Raw genomic sequence first — 20935 nt, forward strand, 5'->3', positions numbered from 1 at the left:
AGACAGTGAGCCCCCCAACCGTGGAGACTTGCATCTGTCCTGAGTACCAACCAGGTCGCAGAGGACAAGGGAACTCCTTTTCTCAGATGATCCTCTTGCAACCACCACTGGACGTGGGAGCAGATTTCTATCAGCAAGTGGAGCCAAACCGCATAGTCCTGAGATTGCGGGTTCCAACGAGACAGCAGAGAGTGCTGAAGAGGAAGCATTTGCGCCCTTGGCCATGGCACTACTTCTAGGGTAGCCGCCATCAAGCCGAGCACCTGTAGGTAAGAGCACACCATCAGGCGTATGGTGTTCACCAACTGATGCACTTGAGACACTAATTTCTTAATCCAAACTTCTGGTAGGAAAACTCTGTCCTGTCCCATGTCAAACCAAACCCCCAGATACTCCAACAACTAGGATGGCTGAAGATTGCTCTTGGGCACGTTCACCACCCAACCGAGCTTCTGCAATAAGGAGATTACCTTGTGTGTCACCAGGCAGCTCTCTTCCTGAGACTTGGCCCGAATCAGCCAGTTGTCCAAATATGGGTGCAGCAGGATCCCTTCTTTTTGCAAGGCCGCCACTACAACCATCATAACCTTGGAAAATGTTCTGGGATTGGTAGCTAGACCAAAGGGCAGTGCCCGAAACTGATAATGGTGCCCCAACACCGCAAAGTGTAGAAAAGCGTTGGTGCTCCAATCGGATGGGAATCCAGGAAGGTCAGAAATTCCCCTGACTGCACCACCATTATCACAGAGCATAAGGTTTCCATGCAAAAATAAGCCACCTTCAAATGACAGTTGACCCTCTTGAGATCCAGGATGGGATGAAAGGAGCCCTCCTGCTTGGGCACAACAAAATAAATGGAATATCACTCCATACTTTGAGATGTGGGCACCGGAACCACTGCCCTCAGCCTGAGGAGCCTTTGAAACATGAATTTCACTGCCTGATTTCTTCTGTGGGAATGGCAAGGAGGCACCATGAACATGTTCCAAGTAATACTGCGAAGTTCCAACACATATCCTTCTCGTATCACCTCCAGGTCCCAGTGGTCTGAAGGGAATCTCGACCCACCTCCGATGAGAAACAGATGTCCCCCCCTCCCCCCTCATCTCTTGTTCTGGAAGGTGGGTCAGCAAACCTTCATTGGGAACCTCAGGAAGGTCCACCACCCGAGCCCACTCCTCTCTTGTGCTGTCGGGGACGAAAAGACCGAGACCTACCAAAAGGCCGAGTTCGCTGAAAGGTCAACCCTCTATATGGACAAAACTGCTGGGAACCCCGGAGATGACCCCTCATGCCAAAGGGGAGCTGTAACTGTTTCTTATCTTCTGGCAACCGAGGAATCGGAGACTTGCCCCACTTACTGGCCAGTTTCTCTAACAACAGCGAGCCTTTAAAGGGCATCTTGGTAAGAATAGCTTTGGAGGCTGCGTCAGCTGACCGATTTTGCAACCAGAATTGACACCTGGCTGCTATTACCAAAGCCACTCCTCTGGCCAAGGAACAGCGGCAGCAGGATCCATAACCGCTCTGGAATTCCCACTAGACTCATCAACCTCCTGAGAGAGAAGCAGACAAGATCACGCCACTAGAGCACAACAGGAAACAATCTGTAAATTCATCGCCACTGCCTCAGGGGCTTGCTTAAGAGTAGCCTCAATCCTTCTATCAGGCACATCCTTCAAGGCCGCTCCTCCCTCTACGGGGATAGTCGTCCACTTAGAGATGGCTTATACCTGTGCATCCACTTTGGGAAAACGTAAACGCGCTCTCACAGCTGGATCCAGGGGTACAGGCCTTCCACTGTTCAACCCCCTTTAAAATTTGCTTCTGGGGCATCCTATTCCAGATCAATCAATTCCTGAATGGCATCCATCACAGGAAAAAAAACAAGAAACTTTATGTAAGGAAACCAAATGGGATTCTTCCTTGGCTCTAACATGGCATCCGAACCAGGGCCGCCCATCTAGTTCAAGTTCTGGGAAATCAGGGCCGGCAGTTCATCTCTATGAAAGAGCCACAACTTGGTTCAATACAGTTCCAGCCCTGGAGGAATTTCCCCATCTTCCAGGAAATCAGCATCAACCTCTTCATCGGTGCCATCTTGATTCTTGTCGGGAACACCTGGAGGGAGCCGAGGCGAGCTCTGGTGCTTAAAGTTAGGACTGGAAGAGAGAGGAGCCACCGGCTGAGGGGGGGAAGCAGAGGACTGTGCCTGAAGAAAGGCTTGCAAGCCTTGAAAAAATTCCACCCGTGAAAACGCAGCTGAGTCCAGACCTAGCCCAGAAGGAACTGGAGCTGGTCCCACAGAACTGCCCTTGCCTGCAGAGGAGCCAGTCAAGGGAGGACCAAGGTCTAGTGTCCCTCCAGTCAAGGCTGTGACCAACCCATCATCAGAATGGGAAGAGCCAGGCTTAGCAAAATCCAAGAAAGACAACTCTCTCCTTGAGCATCTGAGCAGTGCTGACACAGGTTAGAAGCCAAGTCAGTATGAGAAGCCCTAATATGAAAGGCAACACAGATAGGAAGAAGCTTAGGCTCTTTGCTTACCAGCGCCATCGCTGCAGTAAACATGCGTTGGAACGGCTCGTGCTCAAAAATAAAATGCGCCCAAAAATTAAGTGCCTAGAAGAAAGTGCGGCAAAGCACATGCCCAACTTGTGTGACAAGCTAAAAGCGAGAGCAGTTTAACATTTTTGCACGTAAAAAGCGCACCCAAAATCCGAGCGCACAACGTGCTTGCAGACCTGATGCACTGCATACACTGACGGCCTGTAGAGGGCAGCAGAGCATGCACAGGAGCACGCGAAAAACGCTGCCGTGGCCTACCACGTGGCATGCAGGGCCTAGCCCACCGGGGGCTGTTCAACCCGCCAGGCTGCCCAGTTCCCCAACGCCAACGGGAGCAGGAACAAATGTCAGCAGGGCGCACCAAGCACAAAGACCGGAGGAAGTCCTGAAACCCCTCTAACTGGCTCTGATTCAAAGGTAAAACTTCTCTTTTTATTTTTTAAACCTTACCTGAGCTCAGCGCTTACCGGCTGAGTACAGAGACGGTTTCTGGCTGTGATGGGAGAGGGCATCTGCCGTCACCGCCGTGCTCGGCCTCCTGCACACGCTGCCTTGCAGCTGAACTAGTAGCTAAGTCCACGCCGGGAAACCCAGCCTACTGGACCAAGGTGCACCTCTGAGGGAGCATGGAAATCACGTCAGGAATTCTCAACTGGGGAAGGGTCCGTTAATCTGGTTTCTTAAATAAGCATTCTAGGCAGTCTTGTTCCTTTAGGTATCACCACAGGAGAGCGGGGCTTTCTTTTCCTGAATTTAGAATTTCAAATTTCTCCTTCCAGAAAGCTCAAAGCAAGCCCCTTAGGGAGATGCACATCCACCATCTGCTGGAGACGGAAAATACTGGCAGGCTGGGGTCACTGCAGGGTGATGTATACTTTGACATCAGCTTGCTCTGTCTCCATCTGCTGGCAGGGGAGCGTAAACCCACTGGTCATGGGACCATCTGTCTACACGCTAGGAAAGCCAAGTTTTAATTAATTCCCCATAGCTGAGGACTCAACAAGCCCAAGATCAGTTAGAAGAAGGGCCTTCATGACCTTAAGATACTCAGTCAGTTCCTCGCTAAATTCGGTGCATAAGAGAGACAAAATGGTTACATCTATCATGCTTTAGCATCATGCAATAGAGTGTCAAACTGAAAAGTTTATTTTTCAGCTGATAAGTGCACTGGTAGAAGGGTCCTTTCAGGAGAAAAAAAAAGTATGAATTCTTCAATGCACAATTCAAACTAACCTGATTCCCAGCCGCCTAAAGGCTGGTATAGGCTTAGGAGCGTAGAAAAAAAAAAAGTGTAAGTGAGACTTAAAGGGGGGCTGAGCTGCTTGTAAACAGTTCTGCTCTTCTTAGCCACTCAATCACCCTTGCGTTGACCTGGCCGCTGTTGGTCTTTAAATGCCGGCAGCATCTTGTGTGGCTATGTTCAAGTACTTATCAGGAGTAACTAAAAACTCTCGGGCTTCCAGAGGGATGTTGGTAGCTCGGATGCGTTCTCTTTGAAAGACATGAAGAAAAATAGGACAAGTGAATTCATGTAGCAGATGTAATTCTATAGCTGTACACTTGGTTTTTTTTTTTAAATAAAGCAGCAGCAGTAGTGGGGCGGGGGGGGTCTTCAGAATATCATTGTGCTTATTTTTGATTCTCTTGTTTGTGTTATTGATTTTATTCCTATAGTTCCTTTGTTTTGTCCTAATACATAAAGGGATAGATTTTAAAAAGGGGCGTGCGGGCGTGCATGTGCTACGTGGTGCGCACACATGTACACCTGATTTTATAACTTGCGCGCTCAGGCGCGCGCAAGTTATAAAATCAAGGGTTGGCACGCACAAGGGGATGCACAATTGTGCACCTTGCGCACCGAGCCACGCTGCCTTCCCCCTAACCTGAACTTCCCATCCCTTCCCCTAGCCTTTCCTCCCCTTAGCCCTACTCTAACCCCCCCTCCCCCCCCCCATTATTTTACATTTTGCGTCTGCCAGGAGGGGTGGCGGGGCGCGCGTCGGGAGAGCAGGCACTCAACACAGAGCGCCTGTTCTCCCGCGATCGTTACAGAAGCTGCCGCACGCTGTCCATAAGGATGCCCAGATTCTTTCCCCGGGAGGGGACGTCTGGAATGGAAACTAACATTTGGATTATTTTTCCCTATGTGCATCACTTTGCACTTGTTCACATTAAATTTCATCTGCCAGCCGAATTCCCACTCTCATAAGGTCCTCCTGCAGTTTCACACAATCTGCTTGTGATTTTACTACACAGAATAATTTTGTGTCGTGTGCAAATGTCATCACCTTCCAGATCCTTTATAAATAATAAAAAAGCCCCTGTCCCAGTACAGACCCCTCTGGGGGGGCACTGCACTAGTTATCTCCCCCACTTCGAAAACTGACCATGTAGTCCCAATCCCCGTTTCCTTTCTTTAAACCAGTTCGCAATTTTGAATGTAAGGTAGTGTGCCACACTCCCACAAATAGATATTATATTGATTGGCACCGCTAGAATATCTCTTTTTGAAGTAGCTGTATTTATGGGAAATGTTTAGCAAATAGGGCAGACTGACTGGGGCTTCCACGCCCTATCTGCCATCCTAAGGTTGCCAGCTGAGTACAGAGGATGAGGACGACTCAGCCCTGGTCCAGAGAGGCAGCTGGGATTTAAGATGAAAGAGCCTGTAGGGCATTCTAGGCACAGATGAGGCCGTGTCTCACGTAAACTCCCCCTCCGCCCTGTCCTTTTTTTGCGGGTAGTTGCACTCTGCTTTTCATGTTTCTATTCTGCACTCTTTTTTTTTTTTTTTTTTAATCCTTTATCTTCCTTACTGAAGAATCTTCTCTTACATTTTCAGTTGCATTCTTCTACTCGCCTGCCTATTTTTGCCTAAGGCTCCTGCACAGTCCTGGGAGCACCTGGCCAGTCTCCTGGGGCTGGCAAAGGAACAACATAAACATACATGGATAGGGAACCCTCTAAATTCTTTTTCAACATTCACATATTACTGTACTACTATAACAATTTGTTGTTGTCACTATTCCTAATTTATAACAGCTGTTAATACAATACATACAGATCGTTTTTTATCATTTTATTAATTACATCCATTAATGTTTATAATAGTAATACAATAGTACAAAGACATGTGCAACCTAATATACATCAATAACCAGACTTATTAGCAGCAATATATTAACATTTAAAAACATATACCCCAATACAGTCACTCATCCACACACACTCCCCACCCATTAAAACCAAGCCATCTTTTTCTTTTTTATTTCACCACAAATTATTAACTTAAAGTTCTTTTCATTAACAGATACTATTGTATTGCTATTATAAAAACATTAATGGATGTAATTAATAAAATGATTAAAAAAAACGATCTGTATGTATTGTATTAACAGCTGTTATAAATTAGGAATAGTGACGACAACAAATTGTTATAGTAGTACAGTAATATGTGAATGTTGAAAAAGAATTTAGAGGGTTCCCTATCCATGTATGTTGTGATGTAATAAGTAGGGGGTCCATACTCTCTTAATTTGTGATTATCATAGCTGGCAAAGGAAGGCAGAAATAGGCCAGGGCGAACCCACTAGACTGCAGAATCCCATTTAGGGCAACGCTGCGTTACAGACTTCAAGGAGAGCGTTACCACACTGACCTCCTAGAAGAGGTTCCACTCCAGTGAGCTCTGGAAGGGCTGGATTTAAAATCGGAGTGGTCACAGGCACCGGGAGAGGAGGGTGCAGCAGATCCCTCACCGCAGTAGATCTTTAGCCAGCACCTACAGCCGCAGACCCTGAGAGCTAACATGCTCTCACAGGGCCTGTGCCACTTTGAGACTCTCCTCCCAGGTGGGCTTCCTATTACCATGGAAGCCCTGCGAGGGGCGGGGCTATCGCAGGGCCTGCGAGCACCTGCCAGCTCACAGGCCCCGCACTGATTTTCCTTCGCGTTGGTATTGCCGCTGCAGGCGCTGGCTCAAGGTGACAGCCAGCGGCAAGCCCAGTTGACATCATGGCACCTTCAAAATTAGGCGCCGTAGCCAACTGCCTATGCCACAATCTGGGCTTGGGCACTGGGACCAAGTGCTCCGCTCTGTTCCCACCTCTCCCGAGTGTACCCTACACTGAGACTTGAAGATTTGCTTTTCTTTGGACAGGGTCTGGGAGAAGTGAAATGTTCCTGCCTTCCACCAGCCCCCTACCTCCCTTTGCTGGGGGTTATCGTAAAATTTCCTAGTTTTCTGCCACGTCAACTCACAACATCAGGTAGAACTTCGTTGTTCTCCCCTTGGAAAGAGGGAGGGTCATAACTGTGTTCGAGTGACGGAGGCTGCCTTCGGTGCTCCCTGCGACATAGCAGCAGCTTTAAGCAGATCAGAGAAGGATAGCTTGGCGCATACAGCTCAGCGACCAAGTGATTAACGAGCAGTCAGCCGCTTACCCTACTCAGAATATAAGTTACACGTTACTTACCGCCAGCATTTGTCTTTCTCCAGGTTGCTTAGATAGCGCCCGGTCTTGGACAAAAACGATGCTTTACAACAAGTTGTCGTTTTATGCAACAGTTGTTTGGCGATATTGTAGCGACCGACTCCAACGTAATTCTGAAATCAGAATGGTTTTCAGTAACGGGGACTCTTGTCTTTTTTTTTTTTTTTTCCTCGAAAGTAAATGATTAACACAAACAACAACCGACAGGATGGAAGCCAGGCACAGGACCCAGGTTTGATTCCCACGTGTGGCTCCTGCTCCTCGGGTGAGCAGGGGCTGGGAATCTTGTGGTGTCACGGCCATTACAAGATGACACCTATTGGATGGGGGGTGGGTGGAGGGAGGGATTAGGGGAAAAAACCATAGCCCAGAGACGGCGAATGCCAGTCCTCGAGTGCCACAAACAGGCGGGGGTTTCATATGCAGTACATGCATATTCATATGCATGAGGCAGTACATGCAAATCTATCTCATGCATATTCATTGTAGATATCCTGAAAACCAGGCCCGTTTGTGGCACTCGAGGACTGGAGTTTGCCATCCATGGAACAGACTTCACATGAACTGAATGGGTTGTTGATCCCAGCTGCTATCTTGCTTGATCAGAGTCTGTGCTGTCCATGCTTCCTCCAATCTAAGGATGTGGCACCTGCACGGGGGAGGAGGTGGAATCTGGCACTAACCATGCTGCCGAGCAGCATCAGGCAAATTATATACTTTCAAGTGCTGTTAATCTGGATATATTTCAACATGGCCTCATCCCAAAGATGGCCCCACATTTTAAGGCAGCCACCCCTTTCCATAGTACTCAGCAGCATCCCCTCTCATCCTGTTAAGATGCATTGGATTGGAGCCAGTTGGGTGCCTCATCAGCCACGCTGCAAACTGCCATAGGGCTAACCTGGGTTTGATTACCGAGCCCCAGCCTTCTGCTCCCTGGGCCAGTCGAGGCTGGGATGCTGCAGAGACAGAGTTCAGAACCCCTGGAGGGGCGGGGTAGAGGGAGTCTCAGCTGTTGCTCAATGGTGACACCTAGTGGCTAGACTTAGGCTCAACACTGGTCAGGTTCCAGAGAGATCAGCTGCTTTTGTGGCCCCCTGGCTGCAGGGTTTGGCTTAAGTGAGCTGAGATGGGATATAAAAGAATGGGGGGGGGGGAGGTGGAACTTACTGGAAATACTTGGAAGACCCATGTCTATACTTTCCAGGTTAAAATGAAGACTATTCAGATGGGGGTTGTGGATGGGGGAGCTGGATGAAGTTAGCATGGGGCACATTTAAAACTAATCGGAGAAAGTTCTTTTTTACTCAACGCACAATTAAACTCTGGAATTTGTTGCCAGAGGATGTGGTTCGTGCAGTTAGTATAGCTGTGTTTAAAAAAGGATTGGATAAGTTCTTGGAGGAGAAGTCCATTACCTGCTATTAAGTTCACTTAGAGAATAGCCACTGACATTAGCAATGATTACATGGAATAGACTTAGTTTTTGGGTACTTGCCAGGTTCTTATGACCTGGATTGGCCACTGTTGGAAACAGGATGCTGGGCTTGATGGACCCTTGGTCTGACCCAGTATGGCATTTTCTTATGTTCTTATGTTCTTAATCTTTCAGTTCTGTACCAAGTTATTGCTATCCATGTGCTTGACTCACATCATTTGGAAAATACAAACTGCGCTTAGCAGTCACGAGGAATGGCACCGCATTGCGTTTCTTATCTGCAGAAAAACATCTTAAGTTGTATGCGGCCGGTCCTGGGACTCCCTGCAAAAAAAAAAAAAGCTTACAGCCCAATAAATAGAAAAACATTAAAAACATGAGTTGCCTTTGAGCAAGGTCTGCCCAGAGTTTTAGGTTAAAAAATAAATTCCTTTGTTTCTAACTTATTTTCTTGAGCGACTTTTCAAATTGACAGCAACAGAGCACATGATTTCCACAAACACAGTCCCCCCTCCTGCCTTTAAAGAAGCCTTTTTTTTTTTTTTTACTGCTCTTTTCCAAAATGGCACTGCCTGGCCTTTACCCCTGGCTGTCAGACACCGAAACGCTCCGTGGGACATTACCTCAGTCCAAAGCCTTGGAAACCTCGTGGCCTCCGCAAACTTTCCATGCTTGCTCTTGTGGTTGCTGCTCAGATCATCAACAAAACTTGCAAACTCATACGGACCAGGATCAGTCGGGCGTTTCTGGAAAAGAAAGGACAAGAAGCTTTGTTTTTCTTTTCATTCAGAATTCTTAAGAGTTGCTCTACGAAGACGCCACAATGTCAATGCTCCTGGGAAAGGTGGGCTGGAGTGATGCCTCCCAGTCCTCGCAACCCGTGATCCTGCATCAACCAGGCGCGCCACCTGGGGAGGGGGAGGATGCGTGAAGAGGGATCCATTTCGTAAAGAAAACAGACTTGACAAATCCTTTTTAAAATAATATGTTCTGGGCCACCGCGGGCGGGGGGTGGGTGAATGGGGATGCATTTAGTAGGGGTCTATTGTACAATTACCCAGAAGAATCACACTGCTACAGTCATCAAGCAAGATAGAACAAAACAAACTGAAAAAAAAAAATGTTTAAGTTCCTAGGAAGGCAGGCAGTGAAAATATTTCCAATAAAACAGCATACATACTGGCGCAGCTAAATATCCATACAAAATAGGTTTGGACCTGTCCTCTGTGAAAGTTTCATAAGGACCTCGCTTACTGACAACCCGGTTCAAGAACTCGTCCAACATGTTCCGTTGATTGTAGGTGCCTGGTCCCAAGCTGCAGTCCTGCAACCACAAAGCAAGCGTTAATAGCATCCAACGGCAAAGCGTTAGTTAGTACAGCCGAAGAGAAAGGGCACGGGTTTGACTTGCCGTGTCGAACAAATGACCTTTCTTGGCTTTGGAATCCATTATTCCTCGAGAGCTTGCAGATTGCTTTGCCTTCTCCTCTATCACCGTGTAAGGGTTCCCGTAGGTTCCAGGTCCTGGAACACAAAACTACAAGAAAAAGTACAATAGCAAGGAAGGAAACATGAGCATAATGTCCAGGGTAGAAGCATGCACCGAGTCACCTATTGATATAAAGGGATGTGTAGGCCAAAAAACTGTTGTTTCATTTTGTTTCATTGGGGGGGGAGGTTCTCGTCTACCTGGGTAACATCAAGCTAGGTTGAGAGAACATTGCACAAATCTCATCTTTGGGTGAGCTTCCTCATTCCGAAGGTCCTCAAATCTTCACAAGAGAGCACTGTTCTGTTCCTATGTCTCACTTTGAATGTCAAAGTGGCCCCTAACCCCTACACTAATACCTAAACCTCACCTCGAGTTACTAGGTGAGGTTTCATATAGAGGTATAAATACCTACCTAGTATGAGGGCCTTATAGCTATGTGCTCTCTGTTCTCTCTCTCTCTCATACAACAATTCTGGCACTTAGTTTGCACTAATACCTATGTGAAGCGCTAAGATAGGCTGTTTATCGCAAAGTGCACTATTACCATAAAACACATCCCTTTTCCTATCACATGCGATATTTAGTGCATTTTGATAAATCCAGGCCTAAGTTTGTACCAGAAGCAATGGTAAAATGATTTGCCCAATGCCACAAGGAACAGCAGTGGAAGAAGCAAGATTTGAATGCTGGCTTCACCATTTCTGTAATGGAATTACTACTCTGGCTAAGGATGTAATCTGAAGCTAGACCTTAGTGTGAGGCCAGTAACACACATCGCATGACTGCAATAACTGTGAGAACATAAGAGGGAAAACACTAGGAGGCCAATATTCGGTAGGCCATTCAGTGGACCAGTTATCCCGTTGAATATACTTGTTTCGAGTTATCTGGCTACATAAACCAGGATCTTTGGTGAGGGAGTTAGATTTGCAAGAGAAAGCCTGGACTGTGTTTTGGGAAAACTGCAAATGTTTCTCAAAACACAGTTTCAGATATGCAGACGGGAGAATAATTACCGGGAGGAAAGGGAGAGAAATGGCAGAGGGACAGAATCCTCATCAACAGAAGCAATTGAGTTGCCCTAACCATAAGAAAAGTATTTGTACTTACAATATTATCATTGCAATTGTTGCCTTTGCTATGTCTGTGCATTTTGCCTTGCTTTCTGAGGCATAACTTAGTGTTAATAATAAACACTGCTAATCCTGGTATCTATTGTGTGCTGACTCAGCGTGTAGTGTGGTTTGTTTTTTTTGTTTTCTTAAGTAGTGGGTCCCGTCAGGAAAGGAAAAGCCTGGGAGATTCTGCTTTGTTTTTTGATGTGGTGAATCTCACTGAAGGTGTTTCTCGGGGATACTGACCTGCTGTGTCTTTGTTTTTTTTCTTTTACCACACTCACAGATTGAACCTGCAGCAGCAGACTGCTGCTCTGAGCACTAAGCTACACTCTGTGATTGCACACCTCTACTTTATTGGTCCTCGGATCTACCTGTCCATCAACATGCCAAAGAGCATGTAAATCATTCCTTCTGCCCTCAGGCTTTGGAGTTCTAGCTGGCATTTATGCAGACAGCAAAAAAAAAAAAAATATGTTTAGAAAAAGGCTGAGACTATTTAAAAATGTCCACCACTCTACCTCTAGGTGTCACTATTGCTTCATCCATACAAATAATATTGTATTTGTATATAGTGCTCCCAATGTACACAGCACTGCACATAGAAAGAATGCATACATCATCAATGCAGGCCAAAGACGAATGTAAAAAACAAGTTGTACACCATAGATAAGGGCGCTCCCTGCCCCAGAGAGCTTAGAATTTTAGTGGGAAGTAAAGGAAACATACAGAAGCTAGGAGGGCAGTAATGGGGTGTGTTTTTTTCTGTAGCATAGTCAAGGAGAACGCGTTTAGGGGAGACCATATCCATCCGTCTGCACTTGCACATGAAAGTCAGTCCATCTGCGCACAAGCGTAGGCACAGTGAAGGAGTTCACTGCACTACTCACCCACGGAGAGACGAATCTTAAAAGACTGATTCAATCAGCTTAGCCATTAGAACGTTAATGGAGCCTAAAGACGTTCCCCAACATTTGCTAAATGCTTTCAAATAATGAATTATGCAGGAAATCTGTGACAGAACAGAGATACTGATGCACAGACGCGAAACCCTCTCAATACGTAACTGAACATTTGCAACATCGCATTAAAAAAAAAATGCTTTGCAAACTCTGATTCGCTGATGCCAATAACGAAGAATCCCAGCAAACGTAAAGTTAAAAATAAACACATAGATGCAATCAAAGCAATAATAAAAGTGCGGCGTGAATGCTGACCTCTCTCAGGGGATACACACCTGATACGGCTCTCTGAACCTCTTTTCTCCACTGTCGCATAACCCTCGAACGCTAGAAGGTCTCATCTCCTGCAGTTCCAGAAAATGCTTTATCTTGTATTTTCCTGGACCCATGTTCATTTTCTAATTCAAAAAAAGCAAAGATGTGTCAGGTTTCAAAAATACATTGTATCCATATAATCAACATGTGCAGCATTCAGAAACTTAAGAGAGAAATATTTTAAAGTATCAGCCTAGTGACACTGCAGGAGGCGACGGGCAGGCCATAACTCCACAGATATCAACCCAGTCAGAACCAGCAGGTTAGTGGTGGCCATCCAGTATGTGCACAGGTTCATGCCACAGACTTTACATATTATTGTCTGGATTATTGCAAAGCTTGGGGGTTCGGGGCTGAATGCGGATTAAATACTGGATCTTGTATGCTGAAAAGCCCAGCACTGGGGTAACCTGCACAGAGCAGCAGTGACAACCCCTAGGCAGCAACGGTGCAGCGGCACTGGGCGTCGAGGGAAGTGGTGGGGGGTAACCAGTGCGGAGTGACCATGATTAAAACCCAAAACTTCAGTCAGCAGGGAGGGGCCAGGCACTTTGGTCAGCAGTCTCACTGATTTTGATGGCTGTGGGGATTGGCAACACATGGAAGGGGGCCTGCATGTTGGATTTAGCAGCGATCTTATAAATATCAAAGCTGAAGATAAGGCCAGGAACGGCCCACCGGAAGAGGCAGAGGCCAGCACTTTTAACAGATATGGAGGGCAGTGGGGGGTAGAGGGGTGAGAAGTCAGGTAAACGACATGATGTGGGGACTGGGGAAGGGAATTTGTACCCTCATCTACCCAAAGGATCTCAAGCAGGAGGACTGGATGGTCCAGTTTGGACTTTATCTGCCATCACTAGCTACGTTACTACATAGGCAAAATATTTCAAGACAGAACAGCCAAATCTAATCTGTTTCACGCCTGATGATGATAACACGACGTACTTTCTGGAAACGTGGGCTGAGAAAAGTAAGAGGCTGAAAATATACAGCAAATGTCCACATGTTTGTTTGGGGGGGGGTTTTGCCATGAGAAAACAAAAATGAAGATCTTACCAGGAGCCGTTTTTTTTCACCTATCTGCTGGAACATCAGGTTGGTCAACTGAGTCGATTCCTCCGATTTCGTTTCTCGCTGTCTATCGGACCCCCAGAATCTCTTCTCCGGAACACAATACACGTAATCTGGTGTGGCAACATTGTACAATCCCGGACCGTACGTTTTTTCCTTATAAGCAAAAGGGGGGGGGGGGGGGAAAAAAGTCAAAATCTTCCTTTTTAATATTTACATTCGTTGATATTTTCAAGCGTGGCTTTAGACAGTAGAAGTACATCCGAGATAGGCTTGACATGGGTAGTATGGCAGGGGCTGGCTAGGCCCCTGGGGCCACGTGAAGAAGGGGAGCACGGGAGGAAAAGAAGACACCAACGGAACGAAATAAATTCCAAAGTTTGTTTGCACGGTGTCTGCTATGAACATTCACGCTCGGGTGACTTTCTGCCTGCCTAGACAGAAAGACAGAGAGTGCATCCTCTATAATAAAAGCCCGTTTCCATTTGTCAGGCTCCCTCCCATCATGAGGAAAAGCTCTAGCCAGCCAAACAATTTTTGACACTTTTGCTGAGTAATGAGGCAACCTCACTGCCAGCCAGCAACTCAAAAGCCCCCCCATCTTTCTTTCTTGCCAGAGCTCTCCCCCCCCCTCCCCTAACACACACACACACACACACAAACACACACACAAAACACAACACAAAGAGGAGAACTGAGGCTAAGGCGGGAGAAATGATGCTGGGGAAGGAGGTTGGCAGAGGGAGGAAAATTCAGGCTGGGAGGTTGTGGATTTTTTTCTGAGATGAGGGAATGAGCTGTCATGGAAGCAGCTTTTGCGTCAGGAAGTTGCAGGTCATAAGCTGCTCAGCCGGCTAGCTCTTCAGACCCAATAGACATTAAATAGTGCTTTAAGGTCATCCTCTTGTTACCATTTTAGCAGTGCATTTGTCTATTTATTTTTTATTTATTTAAAAATGCGTAGCCTGCACGTTTCATGTAGTTCACGGCGGTTTACGTATTACAATCACATCATCGTAAAAAGACAAATTACATTAAATGCAACTAAAAGACATGAAAAATCATCCTGAGTAACCTGCAATGTCCTTTAAATCCTGCCAATGCCCCAGAGTCTTTAAAAGTAAATGTAAATAGATGAGTTTCAAGTGCTTTTTTAAATGTTTTCTATTTTTTTGTTTTATTATGAATATTTTTTGGTTACCCTTCTAGCAGTTGAGAGAGAGAGAGCGGAATATACATTTTAAAACATAGTTAAATAAAACTGCTTTGGAAATGGTGTGTGCACTCCATGGGGAGCACCTTCAGAGGGAATGGGCTGCGTGTGACATTTTCAGAGTCCCCAAAGTCCCTGTCATTTATGAAGGGCAGTCTTCTAGAATTTACTTTAATAAACTAATAATGGAAATTGGAACAGGGCAGCAGGAGTGGGATAACAATCAGGGCAGGCTACAAGCTAGTTCAGGGGTAGGTAACTCCGGTCCTGGAGTGCCACAGACATCCACAATGAATATGTATGAGGCAGATTTGCATGCACTGCCTCCACTATATGCAAAGCTATGTCATGCATAGTCATTGTGGATATTCTGAAAAGCAGAGCTGTGTCTGTGACCCTCCTAGACCAGAGCGGCCTACCCCTATGCTAGTTTCTCAAGTGTAAATGCCTCTAGCCTACACTATTACCATTATGAACAAAAAACAGGCCTGAGAAATTATGCCTCTTCACCCCTTACTTCAGAGATGGGGTCATTGCCCTTCTAAAGCAGGGCTATGGTCATTCCTGGCCTGCTGGATTCCTTTAACAGCAGAAAAGGCAGTTTCTCTGGGTCAGCAATATTACTCCTAATAGTCACCCTCCAGATCACCTGTATACTTAGCAAGGCTTCCTGAATAGCATGTCCTCCTCTTTCCACAGCAGTATAAAATCCTGGCTTGCATGACTGACGGCCCTTCCATGCTGCCTCGGCACAGAGAAGGCTTAAATAGCTTTGATTAGGCATGTGAAGCACCTGAAAGGCAGGGCCAGCGGAAACGCTAGGCCTAGTCCTACGGCGCCGACCATCAGGGGGCACGAGCGGCGGCAGCAAAGAGGAGTGAGGATTTGAATCTCCTCTCCTCCCTGCCACCGCAGCTCGCGAGAGGTAGGAGCCGGGGCCGAGACCGGGGGCGGGGTTTGGTGCAAGGCAGAAGGTGCTTAGGGCTCCTAATCCCCTGCTGAAAGGAAATGTGCCGGGGGAGGCTTGGGCCTAGCCAGGAAGCCAGAACCCTACCTTTGTCTTTCCTTTCTATACCGCTCTCTGCCATGACTCAGAGCGGTTTCACACACCAGCCCCCCCCCCCCCCCGCCAGTAAGAATAACAGCAAGCTCCTTCCATGGGGGAGGGGGGGGGAGAGTCGCTGTTATTCTTACTGGCAAGGGGGCCAGAATTTTCTACTGCTGTTGCAAGAGGAGGAAATGCTATTTAGGAAGCCTTGGTAAGCGTACATTCTGCAGAATGCAACAAGACGGGGTTGTCTGAAATCCAGGACTGGCCTGATCTGGCCACTTGGCGTTTCTGTAAACTCTCAAATCATGAAAAAAAAAATGTAACACTTAATTTGAAAGGTATATAAAAGCTATTCTCTTAAAGAGTATGTAGTGTTAATTTTCACAGTTAGCATTCAAGCCTTTGAACCCCTGAGGTTAAAGAGCCTCTCATCTACAGATGCTGGTGTTGCATGTGTCCTGCTCACCAATTCTGAAATCGCTTTCTCACAGTACGGAACTTTCGTGTATAAACCATTCTTCTTACATTTAGGATGTGCTGGAGATTCTTCAAATCTAGGTGAAAATGTTCAAAAGATGTCAAAATTGCAGATAAACAGAGCAAGGGGAAAGCAAATCAGTTCTTTAAAGGTACATTATTACAGGCGTAAATGAACAAAGAGAGGGGGACTCCAGCTCATCAGATTTCATTTCCCTTTCAATCAAAGCCAAGTCTGCTCTCCCAAGGTTTTCATGGAGATACAAGTTTAAAACCAGATTTGGTTCAGTCTGCCCTTGATGATCTGAAACCACCTTTAGGCTGTAAATTAATAGTAACAAATCCTGGCAGCACTGACAATTAAGCTTCAGTGCTTTCAAACACAGACCTGACTTGAAACTATTCAGTGTCTCTTGATCAAAACATTGCTTAAAAGAAAACAGAAGCTGACAGTGAAGCATGATCTGCTGCGTATAGCATGGCAGCCCTGGGACATGAGTTCAAGACACCCCTCTGACACTGCCTTGATGTTTGACCTTGGGCCTCCATTCCAGACTGACCTTGGCTTATTCTTCTCCTTGATCCTGCCTTTGGGCTACCATTTTGCTTTGTTGAGAAGTCCCACAGAAATATATAACTAAAGAAATATGTTACAAATTAACCGTAGCGATGGTACTGCACCGTGCAAATGGTATATAAAAATTGTATAAATAAATAAAAATTACAAACTCATATTGCTTCCCTCAGGTTTAATACTGACTGAAGCAACGGTGCCTCCTACAGGTAATAGAAGGTACTTCTGCCATGAACTGGAGCCCCCCATCTCCATCCCAGCCAGCCAGCCCCCTCCACTCCATTAGACAATCCAGGAGCTATTTTTTCTACAGTGACCTAAATTTGTCTACTCTTGTATTTTTTCTGTTTAGTGTGTAACTCTTATTAATGTAACTTATTTTGAATGTAGAACTGGGACAGAAAGCTACAGATTGGATTTACTGTAGCACACTGAAAAAAAATGTCCTGAACCATGTTTCAGCAAGAGCAGTAAATATAATATGTACATTACTAGATCTCGGTGTTAAAATCCTTATTTTGTATTACACCATTGCTTAATTAATATTTACAAAAAAATATAGGAAAATTATATTGTTTATAAAGCCACGGGTACACAGCTCTTTCTATAGAGAAATTAATGGAGAAATACATGTTTACCTGTTTTTTACAGGGAGTCTCACTACTACAAACTTCCTGCGCTGCTGATATTCAGGCCACAGTATTATTTTCTCAAGCAACAATTAAAAAAACAAACAAACCGATAGCTGAGGGGATATTGGGCTCTGCTGCAGGGAGACTTACTTCTTCTGTGTCTGATTTTTGCACCGCGACAATGTTTGCAGAATCGAGGCCAGGGTGATCTAGCACTTATTTCTAATACTAAAGCAGACTATTTATCCAAAATAAAGCCAAAAACTGAAATTGATCCAGGACAGCTACATCTCTGTTCATAACAACAACAAAAAAGTATTAATGTTCATTTCTAAAGATAATTTCAAACAGAAAAAGAACATAAGATAGTAAGAGAGGGGGAAACTCGGCTCCTTTCTTATAACATCCAGACAGCATCCCAGATCCATCCTGTGCCCTGTCAGATCTGACGCAGGGATCTGCACAAGGCTGCTGATGTGCCCCGGGATCCGCCGCGTCCGTGCACTTACAACAATCTGAGAAGCGGAAGCGCCTCCGGACCAGAGCCAGGATCCCCGCCCCCCCCCCCCCCCAAGCCCGCTCCTCCGCTCCTCTCTTCCGCTCACCTCACCGACTGCGAGCCGAAGGGAGCCCCCGTGAAGCGCTTCATCGTCCGAGCCATCCATGCCTCCCGTGTGCCGGCCGAGGCTCACAATGCGCCCGGGGATCACGCGCCGCCCAAGCCAGTCGCGAGGGGGGGGGGGCGTGGGGGAGGGGGAGGCGGGGCCCGTGCCCATGGCAACGCTGGGACGCTGAGCGCCGCAGCGAGGTCACGGGAGGAGGGGGCGGGGCTCGCTGTGAAACTGGTATATAAGGGGGGGGGGGGGCTGCAGGCAGGGGCGGAGCTGGCTGTCAGGGGCCGTCACGTGGTGCACGTGCAGGAGATAGGCTCGCGTGCAATGAATATCCGACGTATGCAAACAGATCTCGTGCCTAATCCCTGCAGGTCCTGCAAACCCGACTGGCTTGGGGACGTTTTCCACTGTGTCTGGAAATCAAATAATTCCGTGCATATGGACGTCCCGAGCGCAGGGGGAGTGGGCCGGGCTTTCAGCAACAGTTTGTCCTGCCCGCTTTGTTTTGGAGGCAGAACGTGAAGCCCGATGTGAACCTGAGCTGAAACCCCGTTTTACAGAACTTGAGGAGGGTGCGTGCGGCCACGTCCAGGGCGGGGGCTGGGCATTTTTTATCTAGGTTCTGCTGGGGAACCGGGCATAGCGAAGCGAAAGGGATTCTTCCAAGGTCCGGCAAGACATGGGAGAAGACTGTGAAACTTTTATACCTTAACCCTGGCATGCGCTCCCCCACCGCCCAATCAGACACCACGCCATTTGTTATTTCATTTCAATCTTTCATTCACCCGCATATATTAACCACCGCCATTAGGATACAGGGCAACATTAACTCGTTAATTCTAGCCTTATTGCTAAACTTCCTGACAATGGAAAGAAATTGGGCCACAGCATCAAATATCTTTTATAATGCAGCACAGGATAATGTTACTGTTATTTCTTTTTTTTTGTAATTTGTTTATTAACACAACCATAGATAACCATGTCATACAGTCAATGGAATGGGTTAAAACCGTAAACAGTGTGATCATTACACCCTAAATTATCATCACTTACAGAGTGTTGATATACCGAAGCAATACCTTGAATGCATGTAACTTATATGTCTAAATGACGTGACATCAATAAGATGAAATAAAATGAATGAGTTTAACAACAACACAGCTGTACTTTTTCATATTGCTTAATCTTCATTGCCATCTGCACCATAAAGTGTGTGTTTGTTTTCTTTTATAGGTAAGAATAAGAAGTAGTAGTAGAGAAATCCCCTCCCCAACTCCCCCTCCCCCACTAAGTGTGTCCACTAGGGCTAAATTGATGCGCCTGGAGGAGTCTCTGCTATAAGTAGGCTAGGTTTAGGAGTCCAGGGGCTGTGAGTCTGTATAGAGAACGGGAGGAATTTAGAAAAATAACTCTGAGGTCCTCCCTTAGCGTATCCAGAACATGCGAGAAGATCCCTTCTGTAAAAATAACCTTTTACTATGGGCCTTCATCAAATACGTCAGACGGAGTGGGACTTGGTACCGGCCTTCCAGTAGTATAGGAGTCCCATATTTTATTGAAACTATGGAGACGGTCATTGCGTATTGCGGTTAACTTTCCCATAAGGAATACAGTATCTAATCTACCTAGGACCTGACTCCTAGAAGGGGTTTCGGCTCTACGCCACCACAGGGCGGGCTCACATTTGACAGCAGTTAATACTATTTCTTTTTTTTTTTTTCTTTATCGAATTTTAAATGTATATATACATTATAAAACAAAAGGAAAACAAGTATTACAGTATAGGAAATCAAAGTTCATAAATATACAAAGGAAAAAATGTACACCGCATACTTAACCCAATAAGGATGGGCCCCAGCTTGAATCATTTTCAGATTCTAACTATTTTGGTGTTTGGATAGGTCACAAATAAAATATAAAACATCATATTGCATGGATTTCTGATATGTAGTTCACCTCTTGGAATGCTCATGTGGCAACTACAATGTGCGCTTGTGACAAACTAATAGTGGGGATAAGGAAAGGTGAGAGCTCACTAAGGATTGGGATCAAATCAAGACCCCTGGTTGAACATTTTAACAACTACAAATGCCCTCTAATTTCTGTTAAATCTCAGAGTCTTGAAGGAAGAGCATTTCCTCCCCGTCAAGCCTACTGGGTTTTGAGTTGGGGCCCGTGCTCACTGAAGAGTTTCATCATTGTTTGGACTTCACATCTTTTCTGGATTGAGGACACCTTACAGCCCAATTGGCTTTTGGTGAATGTGAATGTATGCATGCAGGTAAGTGCCTTTCACACAGGGCGTGGCTTACACTTTGATTAGTCAGTCATTTAAGCATGATCCAGTTCGGATTTGGAGGGATCTTTGGATGTATTTGGATTCATTGGACTCCTTTGCAGCACAGTTAGGTGCTGATGGTTTGACATAATGAAGATGGATAAAGTAGTGTGGTAGCCTCTACACGATATTTTTTAATCTGCCGGATGTGGAATGGAGCATCCCTTCTGCAGAATCTACAAAACGTAGAGAGATAGTGGATGCCCTTCACGGGGCTCTGCTCAAACAAATGGTAATGGAAGCAATGAGGGAGGGTGTGATACTCGACCTAGTGCTCACTAATGGGGACAATGTCTCTAATGTCCGGGCGGGTGCCCACCTCAGCACCAATGATCAACAGACGGTATGGTTTGATATTACAAATAAGATATAGAGAAGTCATATGAAGACCCACATTTTGAATTTCAAAAATATAGACTTTGACAAAATGGGGATGTTCCTGGAGGAAGAACTGGAAGAAAATGGGTGAGACGGGAACCACAGTGGGTCAAATTAAAAGGAGCTATTACAAAGGCAACAAATGTAAATGTTAGAAAAGTTAACAAAAGTACGAGGAAAAAGAAACCAATTTGATTCTCAAAG

General features: G+C 46.0%; 1 protein-coding gene across 1 annotated transcript; it reads right to left on the minus strand.

The window, feature by feature from the left end:
- Nucleotides 1-1810: 1810 nt before the first annotated feature.
- Nucleotides 1811-18127, minus strand: LEXM (lymphocyte expansion molecule). Its single transcript, XM_029618686.1, has 10 exons — nt 18007-18127; nt 16185-16272; nt 13440-13610; nt 12344-12466; nt 9911-10036; nt 9680-9823; nt 9123-9245; nt 8713-8823; nt 7044-7174; nt 1811-4059 (listed from the first exon to the last, which is right to left on the minus strand). The coding sequence occupies exons 1-10, from the start codon at nt 18060-18062 to the stop codon at nt 3957-3959; spliced, it is 1176 nt and encodes a 391-aa protein (XP_029474546.1). The 5' UTR covers nt 18063-18127; the 3' UTR covers nt 1811-3956.
- Nucleotides 18128-20935: the final 2808 nt, after the last annotated feature.

This window comes from Rhinatrema bivittatum, chromosome 10 (genome assembly GCF_901001135.1).
Source record: "Rhinatrema bivittatum chromosome 10, aRhiBiv1.1, whole genome shotgun sequence".
Taxonomy (NCBI): domain Eukaryota; kingdom Metazoa; phylum Chordata; class Amphibia; order Gymnophiona; family Rhinatrematidae; genus Rhinatrema; species Rhinatrema bivittatum.